General features: G+C 44.6%; 1 protein-coding gene and 1 long non-coding RNA gene across 2 annotated transcripts in view; one reads left to right on the forward strand and one right to left on the reverse strand.

Annotated features, from left to right (window-relative positions):
* The window catches only part of PIGT (phosphatidylinositol glycan anchor biosynthesis class T), a 36,951-nt gene extending 18,190 nt beyond the window's left edge, over positions 1–18,761 (forward strand). Inside the window, exons 8-12 of the mRNA XM_068263273.1 lie at positions 3,048–3,216; positions 10,294–10,494; positions 12,475–12,640; positions 13,237–13,320; positions 15,074–18,761. Coding sequence (XP_068119374.1) covers positions 3,048–3,216; positions 10,294–10,494; positions 12,475–12,640; positions 13,237–13,320; positions 15,074–15,326 — 873 coding nt within the window. The 3' untranslated portion in view covers positions 15,327–18,761. The remainder of the gene's footprint in view (positions 1–3,047; positions 3,217–10,293; positions 10,495–12,474; positions 12,641–13,236; positions 13,321–15,073) is intronic.
* LOC137541776 (uncharacterized) overlaps positions 1–25,944 on the reverse strand; it is a 126,020-nt gene that overhangs the window by 16,123 nt on the left and 83,953 nt on the right. The window contains exon 2 of the long non-coding RNA XR_011025264.1: positions 2,599–2,691. This is a non-coding gene — a long non-coding RNA (uncharacterized lncRNA). The remainder of the gene's footprint in view (positions 1–2,598; positions 2,692–25,944) is intronic.

The raw sequence follows: 25,944 nt of genomic DNA on the forward strand, positions 1-25,944 counted from the left end.
TATTCAATTCACTTTATCTTCCAACACAATCTGTGTTGTAATAGAGAACATTCACAAATACCTCTGAAAACATTTTTGGGCATTGTTAGTGTTTTGCTTTTCTATACTGGTTTAAAGTAAAATTCCCCTTTCATTAAATTCATTTTCATTAGATTTTCATTAGAGAGACCAGTGCAGGGTCAGACTGGGACACTAAGGGCCCACCAGAGAAATTTCAGCCTGGGGCCCACGCACCCCCTTATTTGGAGCTCGTAGACCCATGTACAGTGTAAATGACCGCAGATGTCAGTGCTATATAAATACATAGTCATTTGATAGGACATATCAATATGACGATGGTAGGGAATACGGTAGATTATGAGCTTCTCTGAGGGCAGTCCATGATTTAACTATGCAGGGGCTGCTCGGGGAAATGTTTTTGTGAGTGCAGCAGGGACTGGATTCACTAGTGTGGATACTGGCTATATGCACGAAGTGGGGCCATGCACTGGAACATGGGCGTGGTCATGATGGGTAGACCCAAATGTACATGAAATAAGCAACTGTGTTATGCACAGATGAACCCCCTTGTCTTTAAAGTGGACCTGAACTCCGATCTTCCTCTCTGGTCTAAAAGATGCACAACAGCATAATAAACTTTTAAAGAAAAAACATTTTGTTACAGCTGATACAAATTCTACAAAAAAATCTGCAGTGTTTCTACTTTCTGCTTTCTGGAATCGGACATATTAACATCCTGTGCTTTCAAATTGGCTTATCTGCATGGCAGTCAGCTGACACGGGTGCGATCAAATTACAATTTGTGATTAGACGCACATGAGGGGGGATTAGACAGGTTAAACTCTAGATACGTACAGGGTGCATTTCTCTGTGTTCCTTCTGTCCTGCTGCTGATTGCTCGCTTTCAATATATCCAATAATGTCAGAAACACCTGAACCTGCTAGCTGCATGCGGTTTCGGGGGCTATGCGCTCGTTACATTTGTCCTTTTTAAATAGAAAAGTAATGCCCTATATAATAATATAGAAGACATTAGACTATGACTATGGTACAATTAGATGGTGATCTCCTCTGAAGACAGTCAGTAACATGGCTGTACTCTGTAAAGTGCTGCAGAAGATGTCAGCACTATATAAATTCATAATAATTATAAGGCATGATATTAGACCACACGCGCGCTGTTGCTTTGACCCGCCTACGGCTGCGTGGCTGGCTGCCAGTGTGTAATAAGCTGGCACGTTCCGACGTTGTCATGTGATGCCCTGTTGCCATGGAGACGTGACACCGGATTCGGCGATGCGGTGAGTTTTAAGTCCCCTGTTTCTGGCCGCTTGCAACTCTGCAGGGAGGGAGGAGAGGAATTTAAGGAATGTGGGCTGCAGCATGCGGCCAAGTCCGCGTAAGTTTGCCCAGCCTGCATTAGACTATGACTATGGTAAGATTAGATGGTGATCACAGCCTCAGAGGAAGTGCTGTTTGAGCCTCAGAGGAAGTGCTGTTTGGCACAAGACCGCATCCATTTGCATTAATAACGTTTTGAAGCCGTGTCAGAGTTGTTTTCACAGAATAATAATATGCAGGACATTCGACTGACTATGGTAGGATGAGATTGTAGACAGTCAATGACATGACTATGTAATCTGTAACGTGCTGCAGAAGTGATACATATGTACATTGTGAGCTCCTCTCAGGACCGTTATTGACATTACCATATGCTGTGTAAAAGCTTCAGAAGAAATCGGCTCTGTTTTAAATACCCAATACCTATTATTATTATTATTAATACCTAATGATATAGTAGGACATGACTATGTCAGGTCAGATTGTGAGCTCCTCTCAGAGCAGTCAGTGATATAACTATACACTCTCTACAGTGCCAAAGAAGGTGTCAGTGCTACATGAATACATAATATGTCAAGGAATTAGATTGTGAGCTGCTAATGCTGGGAATACACAATGCAGTTATTTTGGGGGCAGGTTTGACATAATTTCCGACATGTCCGATCTTACTTTCGATATTTTATCGCTCAATTTCTCATAGAAGTGAATGGAAATAGATAAAACAGATAAGGGAATGGAGTTGAAAATCGATCGGATAGAAAATCGACCGTAAAAACAGCTCGTGTGTACCCAGCATAAGGGCCTGGAACCCACTGCAAAACGCAATCACTAATCGCAAGCGCTAGCATTTTGTATGAGCAGTTTGTAAGCAGTTTAATGAGCGTTTTAGGGAGCTGTTTTAAAAAGTGTATCAATTTGCCAGCGTTGTGTAGCGATTAGCGTTTTAAAGTCCGATTGGTCCTTTCAATTAATTTGTGACAATGTGCAGTAACGTCAAAGCGCTAGCAAAATCGCTCCGTGCAGGTTTTGTTGAGATTCGCCCAGCGCTTCTATACTTTACATTGAAGCGCAAATGCTCCTAAAATGCTGCATGTCCTGCTGCATTTAAGGAATCGCAAACGCTCCAGTGGAATTTGCCACATCCATTAACATTAGCTAAGCGATTTTGGAAACCGCTAGCGTTCTCAAGCGCTCGCTAAATGATTACCAAAGCGCTCTTGTGGGTTCCAGCCCTAAAGGACAGATGCACTGACTCACCCAGTGGAATGGATTCTTGCTCGCTGAAGAGCTTCCGGCTGTCTGGTTGACTTGTTGCAGAGCCCGTTGCTGACTTTTTTTTTTTTTTTAGTGCTGTTGAGAGATCAGTAATAGAGATTAGATTACATTTGAGTAGTCACATGCCTCCAGAAAAAACAATAGGTAGTCCCCTCCCATAGGTAGCCAAACGCGTTCCCCAGTATAGAGTCGTCTCCCCTCCTATAGGTAGCCAAAGGTGTCCTCCAGTATAGAAAGTAACCCCCCCCCTTAGGCAGCCAAAGGTATCTTTATAGGTAGCTTCTGAAATGTGTACTGCCTATTTTCTGTTACTGAAGTTATTTTATGATTTCTAATATCCCATGCATGATGTGTTCTGTGTTTCCTGTATGTAACTGAATTGTTTAACACTGGAATTTATGGTGTCCGTTTCCCTTTTTTTTCCCATGCAGGAACTTGATCTGTTTGAGGTGACTCCGCCCTCCCGCTCAGACATGCAGGTCTCAGTGCATGGAGATCAGAGAGTCTATACAGTGTATGACCTTCTAGAGCCTGGCTTCTTCAATTCTTCCCGAAACCTCAATGTGGCACTAAAGTGGAAGGGGGGCTTGCTGGATTCAGGTGAGTGGGGGGGGGGGGGGAGGCCAGTTGAGACATATTTCCCAATAAATTGTTAAAAGCCCTAATACAATAAATCGGTAAACAATAAAAACACAGATACTCGCCTAAAGAGCCTTCCTGCTCCTCTCTCGGTCCCTGTTCCAGCATTGTCCCCTCTGTTTGTTTAAATTTGCTGTCACTGGAGGCTTCAGAAGCACTCTTGTCTCCAAGTGCTCTGTACTGCGTTGGCATGAGTGGGCGCTCACACATGCGCATGATGGCGCTGCCTGTCTTTGGAAACACTCAGAAACATGAGTGCATTAACCACCCTGGCGTTCTGATTAAATCGCCAGGGTGGCTGCGGGAGGGTTTTTTTTAAATAAAAAAAAAACTATTTCATGCAGCCAACTGAAAGTTGGCTGCATGAAAGCCCACTAGAGGGCGCTCCGGAGGCGATCTTCCGATCGCCTCCGGCGCCCAGAATAAACAAGGAAGGCCGCAATGAGCGGCCTTCCTTGTTTTGCTTATATCGTCGCCATAGCGACGAGCGGAGTGACGTCATCGACGTCAGCCGACGTCGTGACGTCAGCCGCCTCCGATCCAGCCCTTAGCGCTGGCCGGAACTTTTTGTTCCGGCTACGCTGGGCTCAGGCGGCTGGGGGGACCCTCTTTCGCCGCTGCTCGCGGCGAATCGCCGCAGAGCGGCGGCGATCAGGCAGCACACGCGGCTGGCAAAGTGCCGGCTGCGTGTGCTGCTTTTTATTTCATTAAAATCGGCCCAGCAGGGCCTGAGCGGCAGCCGCTGGCGGTGTTGGACGAGCTGAGCTCGTCCAGACCGCTCAGCTGGTTAAAGGGCTCCCAGCCGCTGACTAAGTTGTTAATGACCAGTTGGTTGAAAACAGCTAGCGGGGGTGACAGCACTGGAACGCAGGGACTGTGAGAGGAGAGGATCCAAAGACTTCCCTCTCCTTAGGTGAGTATCAGACTTTTTTTTTTTTTTTTTTTTTTTTTTTTTTGTAATAACCTACTACAGTTTTACTTTAAGGCTGTTTTTTCTTCACTGGATGTGCGCACGTGCATTAATGAGGAAATTGGTACAAAACAGCTCTTTACTGCTCGCTTTTTGTGGCTTGAATGAGATGAGTAGTGAGAGCACAATGTTCCGTCGCAGGGCTCAGTTGCTATATGGCAGCACCACACTGCTGCTGCTAATGGTTTTTAAAAACCTGCGTCACTGTGAACTTGAATTACTTCTGGCGCTGCTGCGTTGTAGTGGATGTCAAGCGGTGACGCACTGCAGACTGTGTCAGATCAGATGCTTCTGGCACATTACTCTGCATTAAAGGGCAACTGAAGCGAGAGATGTCGAGGCTGCCATATTTATTTACTTTTAAGCAATACCCAGTAGCCTGGCTATCCTGCTGATCCTCTGCCTCTAATACTTTTAGCCATAGCCCCTGAACAAGCATGCAGCAGATCAGGCGTTTGGCATTATTGTAAGATCTGACAAGATTAGCTGCAGGCTTGTTTCTGGTGTGATTCAGACACTATTATAGCCAAATAGATCAGCAGGGCTGCCAGGCAATTGGTATTGTTTAAAATGAGATAAATATGACAGCCTCTATATCACGCTCACTTCAGTTCCCCTTTAAAGAGACACTGAAGCGAAATAAAATATATGATCTAATGAATTGGTTGTGTACTATGAATAATTACTAGAAGATTAGCAGCAAAAAAAAATTCTCATTTTTATTTTCAGGTATATAGTGTTTTTTCTAACATTGCATCATTCTGTAATATGTGCAGATTACACAACACTCAGCATTCAAAATGATTCTTTTAGCGCAGTCTGAACTAATGACCTCTCCTCTGGCAGAGAAAAAGTAAATAGTTCAATAACAGTTGAGATAATAAAAGTGAGATAACAGCCCTCTCCACGACTTTGAAAGGCGTAGAGCTTAAAGAGGAACTCCAGTGAAAATAATGTAATAAAAAAAGTGCTTCATTTTTACAATAATTATGTATACATGATTTAGTCAGTGTTTGCTCATTGTAAAATCTTTCCTCTCCCAGATTCACATTCTGACTTGTATTACATGGTGACATTGTTACTGTGGGCAGATTATGGAGCTGTTTCTAGCTGGTCTGGCTTTAACAGACAGCTATTTCCTGTCTGAACATTGTTACATTGTGACAGTTTGCCCAGAGTACCGTACGGTACCAGAGCCTCTTGTGGGAGGGGTTTCAGCACAAAATCAGTCATACAGCGCCCCCTGATGGTCTGTTTGTTAAAATCATTATTTTTCTCATGTAAAAGTGGGTATCAGCTACTGATTGGGATAAAGTTCAATTCTTGGTCGGAGTTTCTCTTTAATGGCTTGTTTGCATAGAGATAACTGGAGTTTCTTAACTCTTCCTGTACTGGAAACAATTAGACTGATGTATCTGATCTTAATGTTTTATTTCTTAGCTGTGCTACACATACAAATCATAATATCATAATTTTTTTTTCGCTTCAGTGTCTCTTTAACCACTTGATGACCCACCCTTTACCCCCCCTTAAGGACCAGCGCTGTTTTTAGTGATCTGTGCTGGGTGGGCTCTGCAGCCCCCAGCACAGATCAGGGTGCAGGCAGAGCGACCAGATCGCCCCCCTATGGGGATGATGTGCAGGGGGGTCTGATCGCTCCTGCCTGCCTGAGGTTTGCGGGGGGCACCTCAAAGCCCCCTCCGCAGCAAAATTCCCCCCCTCCCTCTCCTACTTGTCATCCCCGGTGATCCGGGCTGCACAGGACGCTATCCGTCCTGGGCAGCCAGTGACAGGACGTCCCCTTTCACATGGCGGCGATCCCCGGCCGCTGATTGGTCGGGGATTGCCGATCTGCCTTACGGCGCTGCTGCGCAGCAACGCCGTACAATGTAAACAAAGGAGACATATGTCTCCTACGTTTACATTTAGTCTGCGATCCGCAATCAGCGGGTCGCAGGCTATTCACCGAGACCCGCTCCGTGATCTGACAGGAGGCCTTTTCTGATTAACCACCCTGGCGTTCTATTGAGATCGCCAGGGTGGCTGCGGGAGGGTTTTTTTTTTAATTAAAAAAAAACTATTTCATGCAGCCAACTGAAAGTTGGCTGCATGAAAGCCCACTAGAGGGCGCTCCGGAGGCGTTCTTCCGATCGCCTCCGGCAAGCATAAGTAACAAGGAAGGCTGCAATGAGCAGCCTTCCTTGTTTGGCTTTCCTCGCCATGGCGACGAGCGGAGTGACGTCATGGACGTCAGCCGACGTCTTGACGTCAGCCGCCTCCGATCCAGCCCTTAGCGCTGGCCGGAACTATTTGTTCCGGCTGCGCAGGGCTCGGGCGGCTGGGGGGACCCTCTTTCGCCGCTGCTCGCGGCGGATCGCCGCAGAGCGGCGGCGATCAGGCAGCACACGCGGCTGGCAAAGTGCTGGCTGCGTGTGCTGCTTTTTATTTGAACAAACTCGGCCCAGCAGGGCCTGAGCGGCACCCTCTGGCGGTAATGGACGAGCTGAGCTCGTCCATACCGCTAAGGTGGTTAATTAGGGAGGCACCTGGCGACGCAGATCTGCGTCGCTGGTCCTCCAGCTACCACTTTGCCGCCGCACGATATGAGTGTGTGGTCGGCAAGTGGTTAACTCTACAAGGCTCCATAGACTTGCATTGCATTTGCGGCACCTTGTGGTAAGAAAGGATAACGCAGGTTAACAATGCCAGTGTGCAAAGGGCCTTAAAGAGAACCCGAGGTGGGATTTAATGATGTTAGTGGGGCACAGAGGCTGGTTGTGCACACTAAGACCAGCCTCCGTTGCCCCATGGTGTGCCTCCATGTCCTCCCTGCGCACCGCTATACCCCCCCCCCCCCCCCCCGCAGCGCCGCTCCTCTGCCTCCTCCGCATCGGCACTACCCGCCCGCGTCACTTCCCTCCTATCAGCGGGAGGGAAGGGACACAAGCGGGTAGCGCCGATGCGGGGGAGCGGCGCTGACAGACAGCGCTTATGTAAACATTGTGCTGGCGACACGCTGCGTGTCGCCAGCACTGCGGGGGTATAGCGGCGCGCAGGGGGACATGGAGGCACACCATGGGGCAACAGAGGCTGGTGTTAGTGTGCACAACCAGCCTCTATGCCCCAGTAACATAATTAAACCCCACCTCGGGTTCTCTTTAACCTCCTCAGCGGTATGGACGAATATATCCGTCCATCACCGCCGGAGGTCGCCGCTCAGGCCCTGCTGGGCCGATTTTTGTGAAATAAAAAGCAGCACACGCAGCCGGCACTTTGCCAGCCGCGTGTGCTGCCTGATCGCCGCCGCTCTGCGGCGATCCACCGCGAGCAGCGGCGAAAGAGGGTCCCCCCAGCCGCCCGAGCCCTGCGCAGCCGGAACAAAAGTTCCGGCCAGCGCTAAGGGCTGGATCGGAGGCGGGTGACGTCAGGACGTTGGCTGACGTCCATGACGTCACTCCGCTCGTCGCTATGGCGACGATGTAAGCAAAACAAGGAAGGCTGCTAATTGTGGCCTTCCTTGTTTATTCTGGTCGCCGGAGGCGATCAGAATGACGCTTCCGGAGCGCCCTCTAGTGGGCTTTCATGCAGCCAACTTTCAGTTGGCTGCATGAAACAGTTTTTTTTTAATTAAAAAAAAACCCTCCTGCAGCCGCCCTGGCGATCTTAATAGAACGCCAGGGAGGTTAAGGTTACTTGACCCAAGGCAAAGCCAACTCAGCTAAGCACAGAGGTATGTTCATGCTGAATCCTCATTCCTCTGTGCACTTTCTGTACCTCTCCTCATTCCCCCCCACCCCCTTATTTCCTGTTATCACTCCTTGAAAAATTTGATTTGCAGACTTGCTGCGATTTTCCTCCTATCACCCTGCCATTTCCTTCCTCTTAAGAGGATTAAAGGGGAACTGAAGTAAGAGGCATATGGAGGCTGCCATATTTATTTCCTTTTACTCAATACCAGTTGTCTGGCAGCCCTGCTGGTCTATTTCTCTGCAGTAGTATCTGAATAACACCAGAAACAAGCATGCAGCTAGTCTTGTCAGATCTGACTTTAAAGTCAGAAACACCTCTTTCAGGCAGAGAAAGGAAAAAAAGGAACAATGCATAGTTATTTGTGTGCTAGGCACTGTACATACACATGTCTATCTCATTATGTCACATTTCAGTTCGGGTATCCTTTAAGAATGATGATTTTTTTTTTCCCAAATGTTTTTGGTTATGCTTGCTAGTATCCATGGCAACAGTACATTGTTTGGGAAACCTACCAGAAATTCTCATTTCTCTGCTTGAATGTTTACCATAGGAAATAAGGTTGTTTTATGAGTTGTTTTGAAGTTTATTGCCACCCCACTCCTCGCCGTTCTAGCACTGGAGCCCCTAGAAGCTCAGAGATGGAGCTCGGCTGCGCTGCACAGACCTGCACAGTTGTCTTTTTCTGCCGAGCCTGAGAGCCGGCTCCATGCTACTGCACAGGAGTGAGCTGTCATGCATCTGCGTAATGCGGTCGCACCCATTTGTGTACGGCAGTGCAGCTGCAAAATTCTGAGGGTCTCAGCACTGGTTTGGTTTGGTGGTCAGGAGGAGGATGTGGGAATCCTCTGGAGATTCCAGAGGTGGAAATTCCCTCTACTGAGGTGAGTATCTAATGTTATGACCTGTGGATCTCACTGGTTTACTTTAGGCAGATTACAAGCAAGGGAATAAATGAATAAGGAAGCGAGCGGCGCTTGCGTAATGGCTGTCAGGCCGCCACACTATTGCTGTGTCGGTTTGCCTGTGGGATGAAAAAGTGGATTTAGCTTTGCAACATATCTGGTGCCCGGCTTTTCTCCTCTTTACAAGTACTGTACTGGACTGTTTGTTCTATCCGGACGCACAGTAAAGATGGCCACTAATGATCCAATTTCTATAGAAAAATCGTTCGAGCGATCAGATAATTCTGATTGGAAGTAAAATCGTTCACTACACCATCAACGAACCAATCTTTGCTTCCTACCTATCACCACCAACAAGAAAATCCAAATTTTGGTTAGACAAAAATCTAAAGGGACGACTAATTTTATAATCGTTCGTTAACAATTGTGCCCATCATCGGCTTTTTTTTTTATACAACCAAACGCCATTGATGGGCACAATAGTTTACGAACGATTATAAAATTAGTCGTCCCTTTAGATTTTTGTCTAACCAAAATTTGGATTTTCTTGTTGGTGGTGATACGTAGGAAGCAAAGATTGGTTCGTTGATGGTGTAGTGAACGATTTTACTTCCGATCAGAATTTCTGATCGCTCAAACAATTTTTCGCTAGAGGTTGGACTGTTAGTGGCCACCTGAACCACTTTATCCACCACTACAGTATATCTATGCCCTCTGTGACTTCATCTAAGCCACGAGTCAGTAGATATAAGACTTGTAGCAGAAGCAGTGCTGTGCAGTATTGGGCTTGCTCCTGTGCACATTTCTGGCACTATCTGATGCACTAATTGGGGAACGGGAATATATGTTTCCTGAGCTAATGAGATTGATTTTTACCATTAAAAATACTTTTATCTTCTCAGTTCATAGTGAAAAATAATGTAGCATTATTTCAGAATCAAATATCTTCACCCTAAATTGTGACCGGAACATAATCTAAGTTTTTTGTGATGAGCGGTAAGAATAGCCAAACAAAATTTGTATTTTTAATCTACAGTAGCACTTTTTATTTTTAAACTGGAATTGGTAAAACTGAGAAATGGTTTTTCTATTTTTATCTTTGTTTTCCCATTAAAATTCATAGAACACTAAAATTTCATACAATGAAAGCCTAGTTTGTCTTGAAGAAAACAATATACATTTCATTTCTGTGTCATTAGTATGGATATACCGTAGTTCTTTCTGATTAAATAAGGACATGGCTAAACTGTAAAAACTGCTCTGGTCAATAAGTGGGAAACAATGTCTGGAGGCGAAGTGGTTAAGTTATCCAAATCCCCTGAGGTAGCCTGGATGCATCTAGTGCCGATCTTTTACCTTTCATGAAATTCTTCCTTGGTGTTTACTTCTATGATTTTTTTTGTTTTCCTTTGACAGGACCGCCACGCCAGCCGGTCTTCCATGCCGAGCGCTATGTGAGCGGTTACGGCCTTCAAACTGGCGTGATCAACACCATGCTGTACAACAACCACGCATACCGAGCCTTCCCTGTTATGCTACTGGAGACTGTGCCTTGGTACCTCCGGCTGTACGTCCACACACTGACCATCGTCACCAAGGGCAAGGAGAACAAGCCCAGTGAGTGCTCACTGCTGTACCTACTGCTGCATCTCTGCGGCCTGAGTCTAGAGGTGCATACACACATATCCAATGTTCATTGGCCAATCGTTGACCAATTTAACCACCGCCATTAAGTATGAGGGCCAACAGACTTTGAACAGTATGAACAGATTGTGTAGGTAAGCTCTCATACTACATGGAAGTGGTAAAATATTCCAGTAATTGGCCAATCAAAATTGGATATGTGAACCTGAGACAGTCACTAACCGTTAATACTTACCTGGGGCTTTCTCCAGCCCCGTGAGCACCGTGGCCTCCCTCGCCGTCCTCCTCTGCCCCTCCATTATGTCGCTATGACTCCTGGTAATATGGGCAGCCGGTTTGGCCGCACCCACACCCCTCATCGTGCTAGTCACCTGGAGCGTTCTGCGCCTGCATGCGGATGGAAGCGTGTGCGCGGCCAAGCTGCGCATGGACAGAAGCCCACGGCTGGCGGTGACTGACCAGATTACCAGGAGTCGTTTCACCAGAACGGAAGGGCTGAAGAGGACGGCGAGGGAGGCCTTGGTGCTAATGGGGCGGGACGAAACCTGGTAAGTATAAATAAACGCCAGTGCACCATCTCTGGTACATTAAGGATCATTAGTAGGTGGATCAGTTGCTGTTTATTGAATATTTTTACTCTGTGGTGGTCCTTTCATATAACCCTATCTGTGAGAGATCTCCCACCTGTGTTATTTATTGCAGCTTAGAGAGCTGAATGTGCTTGCTACTGGATTGGCACCTGTTCATCTTGTGAACATTCTGCCACTTGGTTGCTGTGAAAGGTTTTTGTTTTTTGTTTTTTTACCTTATTTTTTAGGGTAGACCGTTACCTTTTCTCTCAATATACCCACCTACCTAGCCTAACCTCACCTCCTGCTTATAATAAGCTTTTAGCCTTTCCTCTTTGCAGTGCCTAAGCTTACTCCTTGCAACATCCCTAACTTTGAACTCTTGCTGCTGCAGGGCCCAACGCTAACCCCAATCCCTGTGCTATCTCTGACTTTAATCACCTGCTGCTGTGATGCCTAACGCTAACCCTACTCCCTAAACTCACTTTAACCTCCTGCAGTACCTAACCCTAAGGGTCCTTTCACACTATGCACATTGCAAAAAGATCGCAACTATGGTGAAATGCTGCATGGCCCCTTACACGTGTGATGCGACTATGACAGTGAAGTATACTTTCATTGTACTCCATGCTTCACTGTAATGTAAACATGCACGTTGGCTGATAAAACACCCAGCATGCTCTGCGTTACACCGACGGTACCCACCGCACCTGATTTCAACATAGCATAGAAATATCATTGTATCACATTGGGATGCGATATTGTGCTTTGTGATGGAATGCAATGGATTCCGTGTAAAAAGGACCCTAACTTTATTCCCTGCGCTATGCCTAATTTTTACCTCCTGCAGTACCTAAGTGTAACCCTACTCCATGCGTTATCCCTAACTTTAACCTCCTGCTCCTGCAGTGTCGGACATTACTCCCTGCACTATCCTGCTGTGCCTAACCCTATCCTTCAATGTCTTCCTTGTATCTATCCCCAATAGCCTTCTTTGCACTTTGCACATAACCTACTATGCTTAACCCTAACTCCACTCTTTAAACAATGCTTACACCTAACCTATATCCCAATCTATTGTTAACCTCATCCTCATTAACTCTGTCCTCCTTAATAGTAAGCACCTACCTGTAACCTCCTAAACCAGCCAGAATTGCAATACACTTGTACTGGAAGGCTCTACATTGATAATTAAGCACATTTGCCTACTGGTGCCCCTGTCCTAATGATTTTTCCAAAGAAGAGCCCCACTTTGCTTAGTGTGTCCATTACAAGGTTGTATGCTGAGGTCGGCCCCAGGTAGAAGTCGTTCATTATCAAGTGCATTTCCTCCTCACAGGCCAATATTGCATATAGACTCCTCTCACTCTTCTTCTACCCCCAGGTTACATTCACTATGTGCCAGCAAAGGATAGGCAGCGGCCACACCTCCTGGAGATGCTGATTCAGCTGCCGCCCAACTCCGTCACCAAGATTAGTATCCAGTTTGAGAGGGCACTGCTGAAGTGGACAGAGTACCCTCCAGACCCCAACCATGGCTTCTACATCAGGTAACGTAACTACATGGGCAGTGAGGAGTTAGAAGAGAGGATTTTGTTGTATGTTATGCGAGACCGTTGGTCTTGACTTCATCATGCACTCGCCTTGCATTGACCTATGAGACTAATAAGCGATCCTGCAGTTCTCTCCTAGCTGTATAATGGACTGCTGGGTGACAGAAATTTGCAAGCACTGTATACCTGTATTGTGTAAGTTTTAGGCTGATGTAATAAGCGTGTTGGCCGGTTTTCTGTTGTTGGCCAACCACCATTCAATCCTTGAGTACTGCCATAATAACGATTGATACATATAAGCATGTGGTTAAGCTCGGAGGTTGGATACCACAGGCCGCTATTCAATTTCAATTAGATTTTCAATTTGAGGTTAATTAAAACCCATCAGCGTATTTGTCTATGTACTGCTTAATGCAATACAGAGCAGCTGATCAATGTATAATCGCATTTCTGATATATATTTTATCTTTACTTCTAGTCAAACTGAAAAAATCTGTGTAATTAGTTTTCAGTCATTAAAATCAAATGTGCCTGAAACGGATTGTTGGCAGTTTGTTTGCATCTGTTTTAGTGAACTTGTTTCTCTATTGTAGTCCATCTGTACTGAGTGTCCTGATTCCCAGCGTGACAAGTGTGAAATCAGATGAGCTGGAGGAAAGCCCACTCTTTTCCACACTGTAAGTTGTCGTTTTTCTTTGCCGCTACTTTCTTGATATAGTATAATTATTATTTTTTTATTACTTATATACTGCCAACATCTACTGTAGTACTGTACAAAACAAATACACTGTACATGAGAAGTTTGAGATACTGTACTTGTATTGCAGGATGTCATGATCATACAAATACATGCATAGTTAATACATGTTTTGAGATATCACTAGAATCGGTACACGTATGATAAATTACAACAAAATGAGAAACCATAGGAGGAGGTCCCTGCCGTAGCAAGCTTACAATGAAGAGGAAGCCCTATAATAGCCCTAAGGGTTCATTCACACTAGAAATCGCTAAATGCAAACGCCTAGTGATTTTCTGGCGTTTTTCAGCAGTTTTTCGTTGTGATTTCCCAGCGATTTATTTATTTATTTGCACTGTATAGAAAGCGTTTTTCCAGCGATTAGCGTTTTGCGATTTCTAGTTCAATTATCCTTTTGTGGGTAATCTGCAAGGTTGGCTGGGTAAAATCGCTGGGAAAACAGGCCAGCGATTTCTGAGCGATTTTCCAGCATTCCTATACTGAACATTGAAACACTAATCGCTCAGAAAACACTGCAGGCAATGAGTTTGTGTTTCAGCAAATCGCTTAGATGTGAACACTTCCATATACTTCCATTGTACATGCGTTTTTCAAACCGCTAGCGATTTTCAGCGATACTGAAATCGCTCTGTAAACGCACAAGTGTGAATGGGCCGTTAAGCCTAACTAACAACAAAAAAACTCTTACAGCCCTCATGCCAGGTGCTAGTAAGAGTGCATAGATTCCAATTGGTAAACTGAATACCTGTTTCATGTGTAAAATGTGCTTGCCCACAGCAGGATGCTTCATCTGAACTTGCTGTAGGTTGGGGTGGTGGGATCAATAAGATTTGACATTGAAGTTAGAAAGGACAATGGGTATCTCACTGATCATCCCTAGCAGGAATGATGGGAAAATCTGCTTGTCCTGGTGTAGGCACAGGACGTCTGCAGGGAGCCAGTAGAAGCCCCAGGTAAGTTCAATTTTTTTTCTGTCTCATTTAGGATTCCCTTTTAACAAATATAATTTCAGACGTTTATTTTGGAGCAGTGGAGATGTGTGGGAGACGATACCTCTTGTCTCATGTCTCCACATTCTACTTCTTCACCTGTGTTTCTCTAAACTGTAGATTTAAAGGGACACTGTAGGGGTGTCGGGGGAAAATGAGTTGAACTTACCCGGGGCTTCTAATGGTCCCCCACAGACAGCCTGTGCAGCCACTCACCGATGCTCCGCTCCCGCCTCCGGTTCACTTCTGGAATTGCAGACTTTAAAGTCTGAAAACCACTGCGGCTGCGTTGCCGTGTCCTCAATCCCGCTGATGTCAACAGGAGCATACTGCGCAGGCCCAGTATGGTCTGTGTCTGCGCAGTACGCTCCTGGTGACATCAGCGGGATTGAGGACATGGCAACGCAGGCGCAGTGGTTTTCAGACTTTAAAGTCTGAAATTCCAGAAGTGAACCGGAGGCGGGGCCAGAGCATCAGTGAGTGGCTGCACAGGCACAGGATGTCTGTGGGGGACCATTAGAAGCCCCGGGTAAGTTCAACTCATTTTCCTCCCATACTACAGTATCCCTTTAATTCAAACTAACCGGCTATTCTGACAAATGTTTTTTTAGACTTGTATAATTTGTTAAATGAGGATGCTCTGTACTTTGGAACCTAAATATTTTTTTGTCAATCTGGCAGATTTCCATCATCGGACGGCTCCAGCTACTTTATAAGATTATACACGGAACCCCTCTTGGTGAATCTACCGACCCCTGATTTCAGTATGCCTTACAACGTCATCTGCCTGACCTGCACTGTGGTGGCTGTGGGCTACGGCTCCTTCTACAACCTTCTGACCAGGACCTTCCAAGTGGAGGACAACAAGCAGAGGGGACTGGCCAGGAGCATTGCTAATCTGATCCGCAGGCTGCGCGGTGTGCCGCCATTGTGATTATACTCTGGTCCTGCAGAGGACTTGCTCTGCTCTCATCCTGTGGATTTAGGAGCTGCTGAGGATTGTATTTGGATCGTCTGTTCTTTAAAACCGTGACTGTTTCAGCAATGGACCTGCTGATTGGCTGTGAGAAACTGAAGTTTTTGTCAGGGCCTGTTTCCACTAGCTACAGATTTGCAGCGTTACCCTGCATGTGAGAGGCACAGGGAAACGCTGCCTATGTGTAACATGGCTTGCCTTCTAGACCACTCTTCAGTGTGAACCTGGACGGCATGCTGCAGGTTTATGCAGCACGCAGCTGAATCCTAAGCCGTGCATAGCACAGCTTAGCGATTCAGGCTGCGCTACGCAGCAGAATGGGAGCCTTTGCCAAATCAGAAACCCTCGCGGCTCCCGGTGGAAAAAACCTTACACCTTGGAAACTTCTCGATCAGGTTTGTGGAGTCAATACAAAAATCAGACTCTTAAGTTTATAAAACCTCCAGGTACCAAAAATTCCTCCTACTCCAACTTCTCAACTCCGACACCTAAAGGTGGCTACTAACAATCCAATCTCTAGCAAAAAATCGTTTGAGCGATCAGATATTCTGATTGGAAGTGAAATTGTTCACTACACCATCAACGAACGAATCTTTGCTTCCTATCCATCACAACCAACGAGAAAATCCAAAATTGTGGTTGATGAAAATCAATGGAGATTATTTACAACCAATCCAATCAGAATTGCTGATCACTTGAACAATTTTTTGCTAGAAATTGGACAGTTAGTTAGTAGCAACCTTTAGTCTAATACTTAACAGGGCTGTGGAGTCAGTACAAGAATCATCTGATTTAGACTCCTCAGTTTATGAAACCATTGACTCCGATTCAGAGTCTGATTTCATAAACTGAGGAGTCGGAGTCAGATGATTTTTGTACTGACCCCACACCCCTGTTAAATGTTAGACTAAGGTGTCAGCGTTGAAAAGTTAGAATAGAAGCAATTTTGTGTGCCTGGAGTCGGAATCTGACTCAACTCCGACTCCACAGCCCTGTTCTTGATCGTGTTACTGCTCGACACCCTGTTCATAGGTCTGATTAAAGTGATGATAAACTGATAAGAGGAATGATTGTATCTATATTCCCACTCCTAAATGGGTCTTTACCTGAAATCCATAGTCCTATTTCAAGTTTAAAGGCTAAAACACTACATTTTAAAGTTTTGCCTGACTCAGGTGAATTAGTTCAGTTTGTTTGTTTTTTAGTGTTTATTTAGCACCCATGCAGACAAATCTTGAACTTTTTATATGCTCCTTATTCATAAAAGTATTTATCAGCTGCACAGGAGTTTTAGGATCTCTAATAAGTAATCCGTGAGTGCTATGTTATAGTCTATTTGCTTAATTGCAGAGAAACTGTTATTAAGAGCCACGGTTTCTTAACCCCTCCAGTGACCGAAAAGGAAGACTGTCTCTAGTTTCTAAGTAGCAGTGGGACTATACATACACCTGTTTATCTCCTAATGTTACTTGTCACGTCAGTGTCCCTTTAACCCCATAATGTCCTTCAATCAGGCAACATAAGCTGTTTTACATAACAAGCACAGTGTACATATCTTTAGTGATTGCTGACATAAGGTCACCTGAAACAGTCACAGGTCTACAGGGTGCATTATTTCCAGTGACCATAGTAGTCATGCTTGTGCAGGTAGTAGCGTGATGAAGAGGTCTGCTGCGTGGCACATATTCAGTGTTTCCACCATTTGTCTTGCCGTTCCACCAACACAGTGCTGGGGATAGGCCAGAGATAGAAAAGTCCCACTGCTGATACACTAATGACTCCACCTGCATATATGTGACGCAGCCTACAATGCATGCATTACTATGGGGGGGGACATGGAGACAGATGCATTGTTGGGGGACATGGAGACAGGCATGAGGCACACTGCACTGATTGTTGGACAGTTTTTCTTCAGCTAGAATACTGGTTATACATGGGAGATAAGTATTTGGAAAATGAAAGATCTAAAGCGAATATTACCACCTCCATGTAGTATGAGTGCATACCTACACTGTCTATTCTATGAAGCTGAACTCTCCATCAGATACAAATCTTTGCAAACTGAGGAATTAATCGGTCGCATTGGTTTTTCAGGGAGGTTTGAGAGACCGATCTTTCTACAGATGCTGTACACTTGCAAAAGATCAGTTCCTGCAAAATGCTTTCATAGTCTATTTACTTCCTTCTTTTCCACGCATGCGCTGTGCACTCAAAAGTTAGACACAAATGAGAGGGAATTAGACTGCCTAAACTCTCTAAATATATACAGGGTGCATTTCTGTTTGTTTTCCTTCTGTCCTGTGCAAGAGTTCAGGTCCACTTTAAGACTTGGTGTTTTTATTTTTTTTGTTAAATCAATTGCACTGATTTATATAAATATTTATTTTGCCTCTCTTTTTTATTTAATTCCTTTTTGTCCCTTTTTCATTTTGATGCCGCCATCTCGTTTAGTAAAGGATGAACAACTCTTTAAATAAAAATGGTCTTGTCTACAGGCCAAACACCTGAGCCAACAAAACGGAGTCCTGAGTAATCCTCACTGTGACAAATGCCCTTATTTAGTGGTTTAAAGGGTAACTCTACCTTTAACCTCCCTGGCGGTCAATTTAAACCGCCATGGGGCAGCAAAACCTTTTTTTTTATTTTTTTTTTTAAATGATGTAGCTAGCCTAGCGGCATCCCCCCACCCCCTCCGGCGATCAGAGCAAGCAGGAAATCCCATTCAGAATGGGATTTCCTGCTTGGCTTTCCCCGTCACCACGGCGACTATTGTGATGACGTCATCGACGCCGTGATGTCATCGGGAATCCCGATCTACCCCTCAGCGCTGCCTGCCACTGGGGAGGGGGGGCGCGGCAGGTAGCGGCGAATTAGCGCAGAGCGGTGGCGATCGCATAGTACATGCAGCTAGCAAAGTGCTTTTCTCCCAAACGCAAACTCGGTTCCTGCAGCATTTTTGCAGATTTCTGAGGCGATTCAGCCTCAATGTTAAGTATTGGAAAGTAGAAAATTGCTCTGAAAAGCACTGGATCAGAGCGATTTACCAAGCCTTTTTGTTACAGAAGCTGTTCAGTTACAGCTCTACTGTAACAAAATATAAAAAAGCTACACCAATACGCTCCAAAAATCGCTAGGCATGCTTAGAGAATCGCTAGGCACGTGCCTAGAATCGCTTTAAAAAAAAAATCACTTCGAAAAGTGTTTGCGATTACGCTAGTGCTTTTTGGTGTGCACTGGGCCATAGTTTAATTTGCTCAGGCTGGTGACAGATGTACAGAACACTTGTTTTTTTTTGTTTGTTTTTCTTCTCCCTTTTTAGAACAGTCTTTAAAAACATTCAAATTCATGACTTGGGTTTACTTATGGTTTTCTAAATAAAATATTTAAACATTGCTTGAAGTCTTTCCTGTGAATTAAATTACGTTCTTTTGTTTTGTATTCTCTACCATATAAAACAAAACTGTGAATAAAAAAAAGATATGTTACTTGAATTCCATTTTTAAGCAGATGTCTAAGTGAGCGGTCATTGCCTGCCCCCTTTATACACTTCCATGAAGAGAAGTGTATAAACTAGAGCAGGTTTCTCAATTCAGGCTGGTTTCACACTAACTGATAGTATCCGAGCGTTGCGGGGCAATGAATGCATCGCACCCCATGGCTAAAAATAGCCATTGGGGATTTCTGCAGCAATGCAGAGTAATCACCCTTCTGGGTGCAAGCCAAGCAGGAAGTGAGACTCTCAAGCGCTCACTTCCTGTGGCCATAAATGTAATTGCGCTGAAGTATATTGGAAAAAATATGCTTGCACACCGTAATGCCGTAAAAATAGAAAAAGCTGCATCGCCATAGACTTGCATGACTTCTGGTTTGCTGCACGTAGCCAGGCATGTTGCCCAGCAGCGAATCGGGCACTTTTGGTGAAGTGAATCACACCACGCAAGGTCTAAAAAGCCCCATAGACTTTCATTGGGAAGGAGGCTGTGCGTGGTGGTGAGGCTTGCAACGCGACCAATAGGACACATGCAAGCTATTAGGACGCGCACTTATGGGTAAATAACTCCTCCATTCCCTACCGCATACCTGAGCTAACTAAAGCTCATTAAATCACAAATTCGAGTGCTTAAGCACTCGTTATTACTCGTGAGAGCATCCCTGGTAAGCAGTACAAATTTGACAGGTTTTGGATAACCCATCTCCCGATGTGGGGATTGTCTGTGTTACCTTTTATTCTTTAAAAAAAAAAAAAAATATAGCACTCACAAGAAAGTATCAATACGAAGATTCCAACCAGCCTCCCTACTCGTCTGCAGACTGTTTTGGCAGTTGGACTGAGCAACACTCATTCAGTAAGTGCTTATAAAAAGAAGAAAACCCTGAGAATCCCCTATGACAGGTTTTGGACTAGCCCATCTCCTTATAGAGTTAAACTACCTATTTTATAACAACATAGGAAAAAATGTATAGTACATTTTATTCGTATGGATTACAGTTTTTCTCGATAGTGGCCCTTTCAATGGAATCTGAAGCAAGAGGTATATGGAGGCTTCCATAATTTTTCTTTTTACAATACCATTTGCCTGGCTGTCCAGCTGATCCTCTGCCTCTAATAGTTTTAGCTATAGACCTTGAACAAGCATGCAGACAAGATGTTTCTGACCAAAATCTGGCAAGATTAATCACGTTTGTTTCAGGTGTGTGATCCAGAAACTGCTGCAGCCAATGAGATCATCAGGACTCCCAGGCAACTGGTGTTTAAAAGGATATCAATATGGCAGCCTCCATATACACCTTCCTTCAGTTTGCATTTATCATCAGCCCTGGGGAGAAGGGAGTGAATCGGAGAAAACTTGGAATTACAGTAGAAGACCCTTATTCAAGGTGATTTTTTTTTCACACTTTTTCCAAAAAATGCCTTTCAAGCCACCAGCAAGCAAGGAAATGTTCAGAAATTTTTTTGACATTACTTTTTAAGTTTTTACTTTTTGGTACTTATTCAGAGCTGAATTTATTTTATATAACAGAAGGAGAAAACTTATGCTGCGTACACACTTGCGATAACGATCGTTCGTAAACACCAATTAACGATCGCTCGTCCGACAATTGCATAAAGTTCTTTCCGTCGCGATCAGAAGCGATCGTTAAGGAGAGCGAGGAAAGTGCAATCATTGCACGAGCGAATTTTCCAACAAATTGGATCCTATCGTGCGATCATCGCTGTTAAAGAAGGTGTGTACAGAAATCATGCGAGAACGATCGTTACAGAATGTAGTGCGCAACTGCGCATATAGCTGGAACCTACGTATTTCCGGTGTATTGTGTTTGGTAACGATCCTTCTGTGAGAATTTTGAAAAAAAAACATCAAACTTGCTGTTAATCCAAATGTTTTGTAAAACATTAATTACGTCATATCCGTGTGCGCACGCAACCATTCTTCACTGATCGTTCGTTTCTGCAATAACAATCGCTGCGCTACATTCTCAGTTGCCTAATTTACATTTACTGCTCTGCTCGTCCAACTATCGTTCGTCGTGGAACTATCGTTCCTAACGAACGATCGTTATCGCAGGTGTGTACGTACCATTAGGAGAGAAGGGTAATTGCATAAGAGCCCTTATTCAATTCACCCTTTCTCCTGAGTTTTCTCTTAGACCATTTTTCATCTTCTATTTTAAATAACTTTCCAGCCCTTTTCAACTGAAAAAGTATTGAAACGTAGGTGAAAAAGTATTGTCAAAATTATTTTGAGTATGTTCTTGCTTTCTGGAGGCTTAAAATGCATTTTTTTTCGGAAGTTTAAAAAAAATCACCAAAGAAAAAACTGAGGCTAGGTGCACACTTAGCAGAAACGCTAGCCTTGCGGAAAACGCTGGGTATTAGCCACTAATGCAAGTCTATGGGCTGCAGTAAAACGCATTTTTAAAAACGCTGCTTTTGCTGCATACTATGCAAAAAACGCATCAAAAACGCACCTAATGAAAGTCAATGGAAACTCAATGGTATGCGTTTTACATGCGTTTTTCTTTATTATTTTGTGGTGTATTTCCGCTTCCTGTTGTCTTCCTAGTTATATGCATAAAACGCAATTGAAAACACATATAAAATGCATATGAGTTTTGTATATGGGAAATACAAATGCATTAAAATGCATGCAAAACGCTTGAAAAATGCATCTGTGGTAAAAACAAAACATTAGTGCAAATGCAGTAAAAGCGCATATATGGGCCCAGGAGCCCAGCTTTGATAGATCAGTTCGATTGGTGCTGCTGGCTTCTCTAAAAAAAAAAAAAAAAAAAAAAAAAAATGTATTTTGAGAATGGACGCCAGGAGGCAGTAAAGAGTTACCGTACTAAACGGTCTTAGTTTTTTCACTAGAGCTGAGAATGGCAGAAGAGGCTTCCATGCCAGAAGTTCCCGATAGACTAAAGTTTCAAACCATGGTGATGCGCTGTAAACCCAACTCAGGGCTGGTGCACACCGAGTGGCTTTTTCAGCGTTTCTGCAGCCGATACGCTTGGTCAATGTATCTCAATGGGGTGGGTCACACCAGAGCGGGAGGCGTTTTGCAGAACCGCATACTCTCGGGGTGAGGCATTTTTTGGATTGTGGATGTGTTTCTGCCTCATTGTAAAGTATAGGAAAACCGCAAACCGCTCTGAAAAACGGCAGTTCAAAGCGGTTTTGCAGGCGTTTTTGTTACAGAAGCTGTTCAGGGTACTTATCCGTTAGCCGGGCACATCCAGCAGGTGGCGCTAATTACTATTCCCCCTCCAGGCCGACATGGATAGTAGGGAAAGCTGTAACTCTGGTGGAGTTTTGTCGCCACCTAGAGGATACGCCCGGCTAACGGATAAGTACCCTGTTCAGTAAAAGCTTTACTGTAACAATATCTGAAATCTACTACACCAAAACCGCTACACAAATCCGCAAAATGCTAGCTGAAACGCTACAGAAAAATAAGAAAAAGCGTTTCAAAATCTGCTAGCATTTTACGGATCTGCTAGCGGGTTTTGGTGTACACCAGGCCTAATGCAGCAATACAGATGTTAGCATTTCATTCCATAATACAGGCTGCAGTGACAATTTCAAGTTGATGCAGGATTGTGCAAATGTGTAAGGAAATGTATGCAGCTTGAAAATGAACCAATCAAATGTCACCTCCGCAGAATTGATCCATTTTTAAGCTGCATAAATTTGATTACAAAATTTGCATAATCATGCATCAACTCAAAATTATTTAAAACTATTTTCCTTCTGTTTGTACACAACCTAGTGATGGTCAATGAGTTGCAAAGTGGCATTGCTTGCGATTTGACTTTAAAGCGCTGCAGAAGACTTTAAACGCTGTCAGCACTATATAAATACTAAATAATAATTTGCTGCATTTTTTCTTTGGTAAATCTGCTATACCCGTTTTCTCCTGTGCGACTCGCCGTTTCAGAGCTGCAGCCAGTAAGGACACAATAAATAGACCGTCCTGGAGCGTTAGGAAGTCTTGCCCAAGGACTTATGCTGGTTAGGTACTGGCTTTTAACATGGGCCACCCGGGTGTGAATCTGGCTAAAGGTGGTGTATCCAGGCGTACGAGAGATACCGGCGTTGGAGACTTGGGCGCAGGATACAGCCGGTATATGGCTGATCCTGCTGCCGCACAAGTCCCGGCCATATTAAATACTATTCCCCCTCCAGGCCGCCATGGATAGTGGGGAATGAAATAATTCAGCTTCCAGCAATTGCTCGAAGCTGAATTATTATGTTTTAAAAGTAACTTCAGCTCCGTCTTCTGACGGCGCTGAAGTTACTTCCTGTGCCTGCTATAACCGTGATTCCTATTAGTGCGCCCAAATCTCCTGCGCTGGTTTCAGAGTGTTCGGTACCCAGTACACTATCCAGCCTTCCATAATATGTAGATACTTCATAGCAGGAATGGGGCACAGTCCTCCAGCACCCAAAGCAGAGGTGCCTCCTTCTCCAATCATATCTGGATTGATGATGGCAATGTGCAGAAGACCCCGACTGACACTACTGAGCTAGTACCGGGGCTGACTGCGGCTGAACGACAGACCGCCGGAGGACGGTGAGGGACTCACACAAGCTTATGCGATCGTTGTCGCATGTGTGTACGTAGCTTTATCCGCATGCTTATCACCTGAACCAAGGTAGCGGTAGTCTCCGTGCTGATACCGCTTGCTCTAATCTTTATGAATTGACATATGGTGACATGTGTGGAGATAATCACCGTACAAGGCAGTAATTTTGTCGCTCTGCTCGGGAATGCCAGCTTTTCATGCGGTAACAGCTTTTATGAATACACATTTTGCTAAGTGCTTGGTAAAGTCAGCTGTTTTCAGCATTTTCGCATGCGGGAATGCTTTAAGAATGATGGCCAAAGTGGAGTGTGGGTAATTATTCAGCCCCCTTTGGTCTGAGTGCAGTTAGTTGCCCATAGACATTGACTGATGAGTGCTAATGACTAAATAGAGTGCACCTGTGTGTAATCTAATGTCCGTACAAATACAGCTGCTCTGTGACGACCTCAGAGGTTGTCTAAGAGAACATTGGGAGCAACAACACCATGAAGTCCAAATAACACACAAGACAGGTCAGGGATAAAGTTATTGAAAAATTTGAAGCAGGCTTAGGCTACAAAAAGATTTCCAAAGCCTTGAACATCCCACGGAGCACTGTTCAAGCGATCATTCAGAAATGGAAGGAGTATGGCACAACTGTAAACCTACCAAGACAAGGCCGTCCACCTAAACTCACAGGCCGAATACGGAGAGCGCTGAACAGAAATGCAGTCAAGAGGCCCATGGTGACTCTGGACAAGCTGCAGAGATCTACAGCTCAGGTGGGGGAATCTGTCCAAGGACAACTATTAGTCGTGCACTGCACAAAATTGGCCTTTATGGAAGAGTGGCAAGAAGAAAGCCATTGTTAACAGAAAAGCATAAGAAGTGCAGTTTGCCACAAGCCATGCGGGGACACAGCAAACATGTGGAAGAAGGTGCTCTGGTCAGATGAGACCAAAACTGAACTTTTTGGTCAAAATGCAGAACGCTATGTGTGGTGGAAAACTAACAATGCACATCACTCTGAACACACCATCCCCACTGTCAAATATGGTGGTGGCAGCATCATGTTCTTCTGGGGGTTCTTCTCTTCAGCAGGGACAGGGAAGCTGGTCAGAGTTGATGGGAAGATGGATGGAGCCAAATACAGGGCAATCTTGGAAGAAAACCTCTTGGAGTCTGCAAAAGACTTGAGACTGGGGCAGAGGTTAACCTTCCAGCAGGACAATGACCCTAAACATAAAGCCAGGGCAACAATGGAATGGTTTAAAACAAAACATATCCATGTGCTAGAATGGCCCAGTCAAAGTCCAGATATAAATCCAATCAAAAATCTGTGGCAAGATCTGAAAACTGCTGTCCACAAACACCGTCCATCTAATCTGACTGAGCTGGAGTTGTTTTGCAAAGAAGAATGGGCAAGGATTTCAGTCTCTAGATGTGCAAAGCAGGTAGAGACATACCCTAAAAGACTGACAGCTGTAATTGCTGCAAAAGGTGGTTCTACAAAGTATTGACTCAGGGGGCCGAATAATAATAATAACCATTTTGCAGTTATTTGTAAAAAAATGTTTGGAATCATGTATGATTTTCATTCCACTTCTCACGTGTACACCACTTTGTATTGTTCTTTCACATGGAATTCCAATAAAATTAATTCATGTTTGTGGCAGTAATGTGACAAAATGTGGAAAACTTCAAGGGGGCCAAATACTTTTGCAAGCCACTGTATTTAATTTTAAGTTGCCTGGCTGTCCTGGTGAACCTCTGCCTCTAATACTTTTATCCATAGACCCTGAACAAGCATGCATATCATGCGTTTCTGATGTTCTTGTCATATCTGATAAGATTAGCTGTATGCTTGTTTCTGGTTTGATTCAAACATTACTGCAGTCAAATAGATCAGCAGAGCGGCCAGGCAGCTGGTATTGTTTAAAGGACAACTGAAGTGAGAGGTATATGGAGGCTTGCATGCAACCTATTAAGTACTCGTCCCTCCCACTGCGAAGAAGTCAATCCTCCATGGGAGGGGCCTAACACTAACTAAATTCTAACCTATGTATATGCATAGCCTGGGTGCGCTACCAAGTAAAATTGAAAAATCGAAAATTGCGCAAAAGGTGGATCAGCACAACACCAGGTCGCAGTGGGAGGGACGAGTACTTAATAGGTTGCATGCAAGCTGTTACAGGAAACCAACATCCTCCAGTGGTAGACAGGTCATGTGTATGCTCGGTGTGTATTCGACCCCACAAGTGGGGCTTGCACTCTTTTGCAGGTAGGCACTAGTCTGTTTTTAAGTAGCGCTGCTCATTTCCTTGCTATGTACTAATTTAATTTGTTTTTGGTCAGCTGCTCCCACTTAACAGCCATGCTTTTGGTGTATATGCAGAGCTTCTGTTTGGGTTCAAGGTGCGTTTGTAGTTCCTGGGGGGGCTCAGCGCATCTCTGATTGGAGGCCATTCAGAGGCGGCCTGGTGTTGCGCTGATCCACCTTTTGCGCAAT

This window comes from Hyperolius riggenbachi, chromosome 12 (genome assembly GCF_040937935.1).
Source record: "Hyperolius riggenbachi isolate aHypRig1 chromosome 12, aHypRig1.pri, whole genome shotgun sequence".
In the NCBI taxonomy this organism is placed as follows: domain Eukaryota; kingdom Metazoa; phylum Chordata; class Amphibia; order Anura; family Hyperoliidae; genus Hyperolius; species Hyperolius riggenbachi.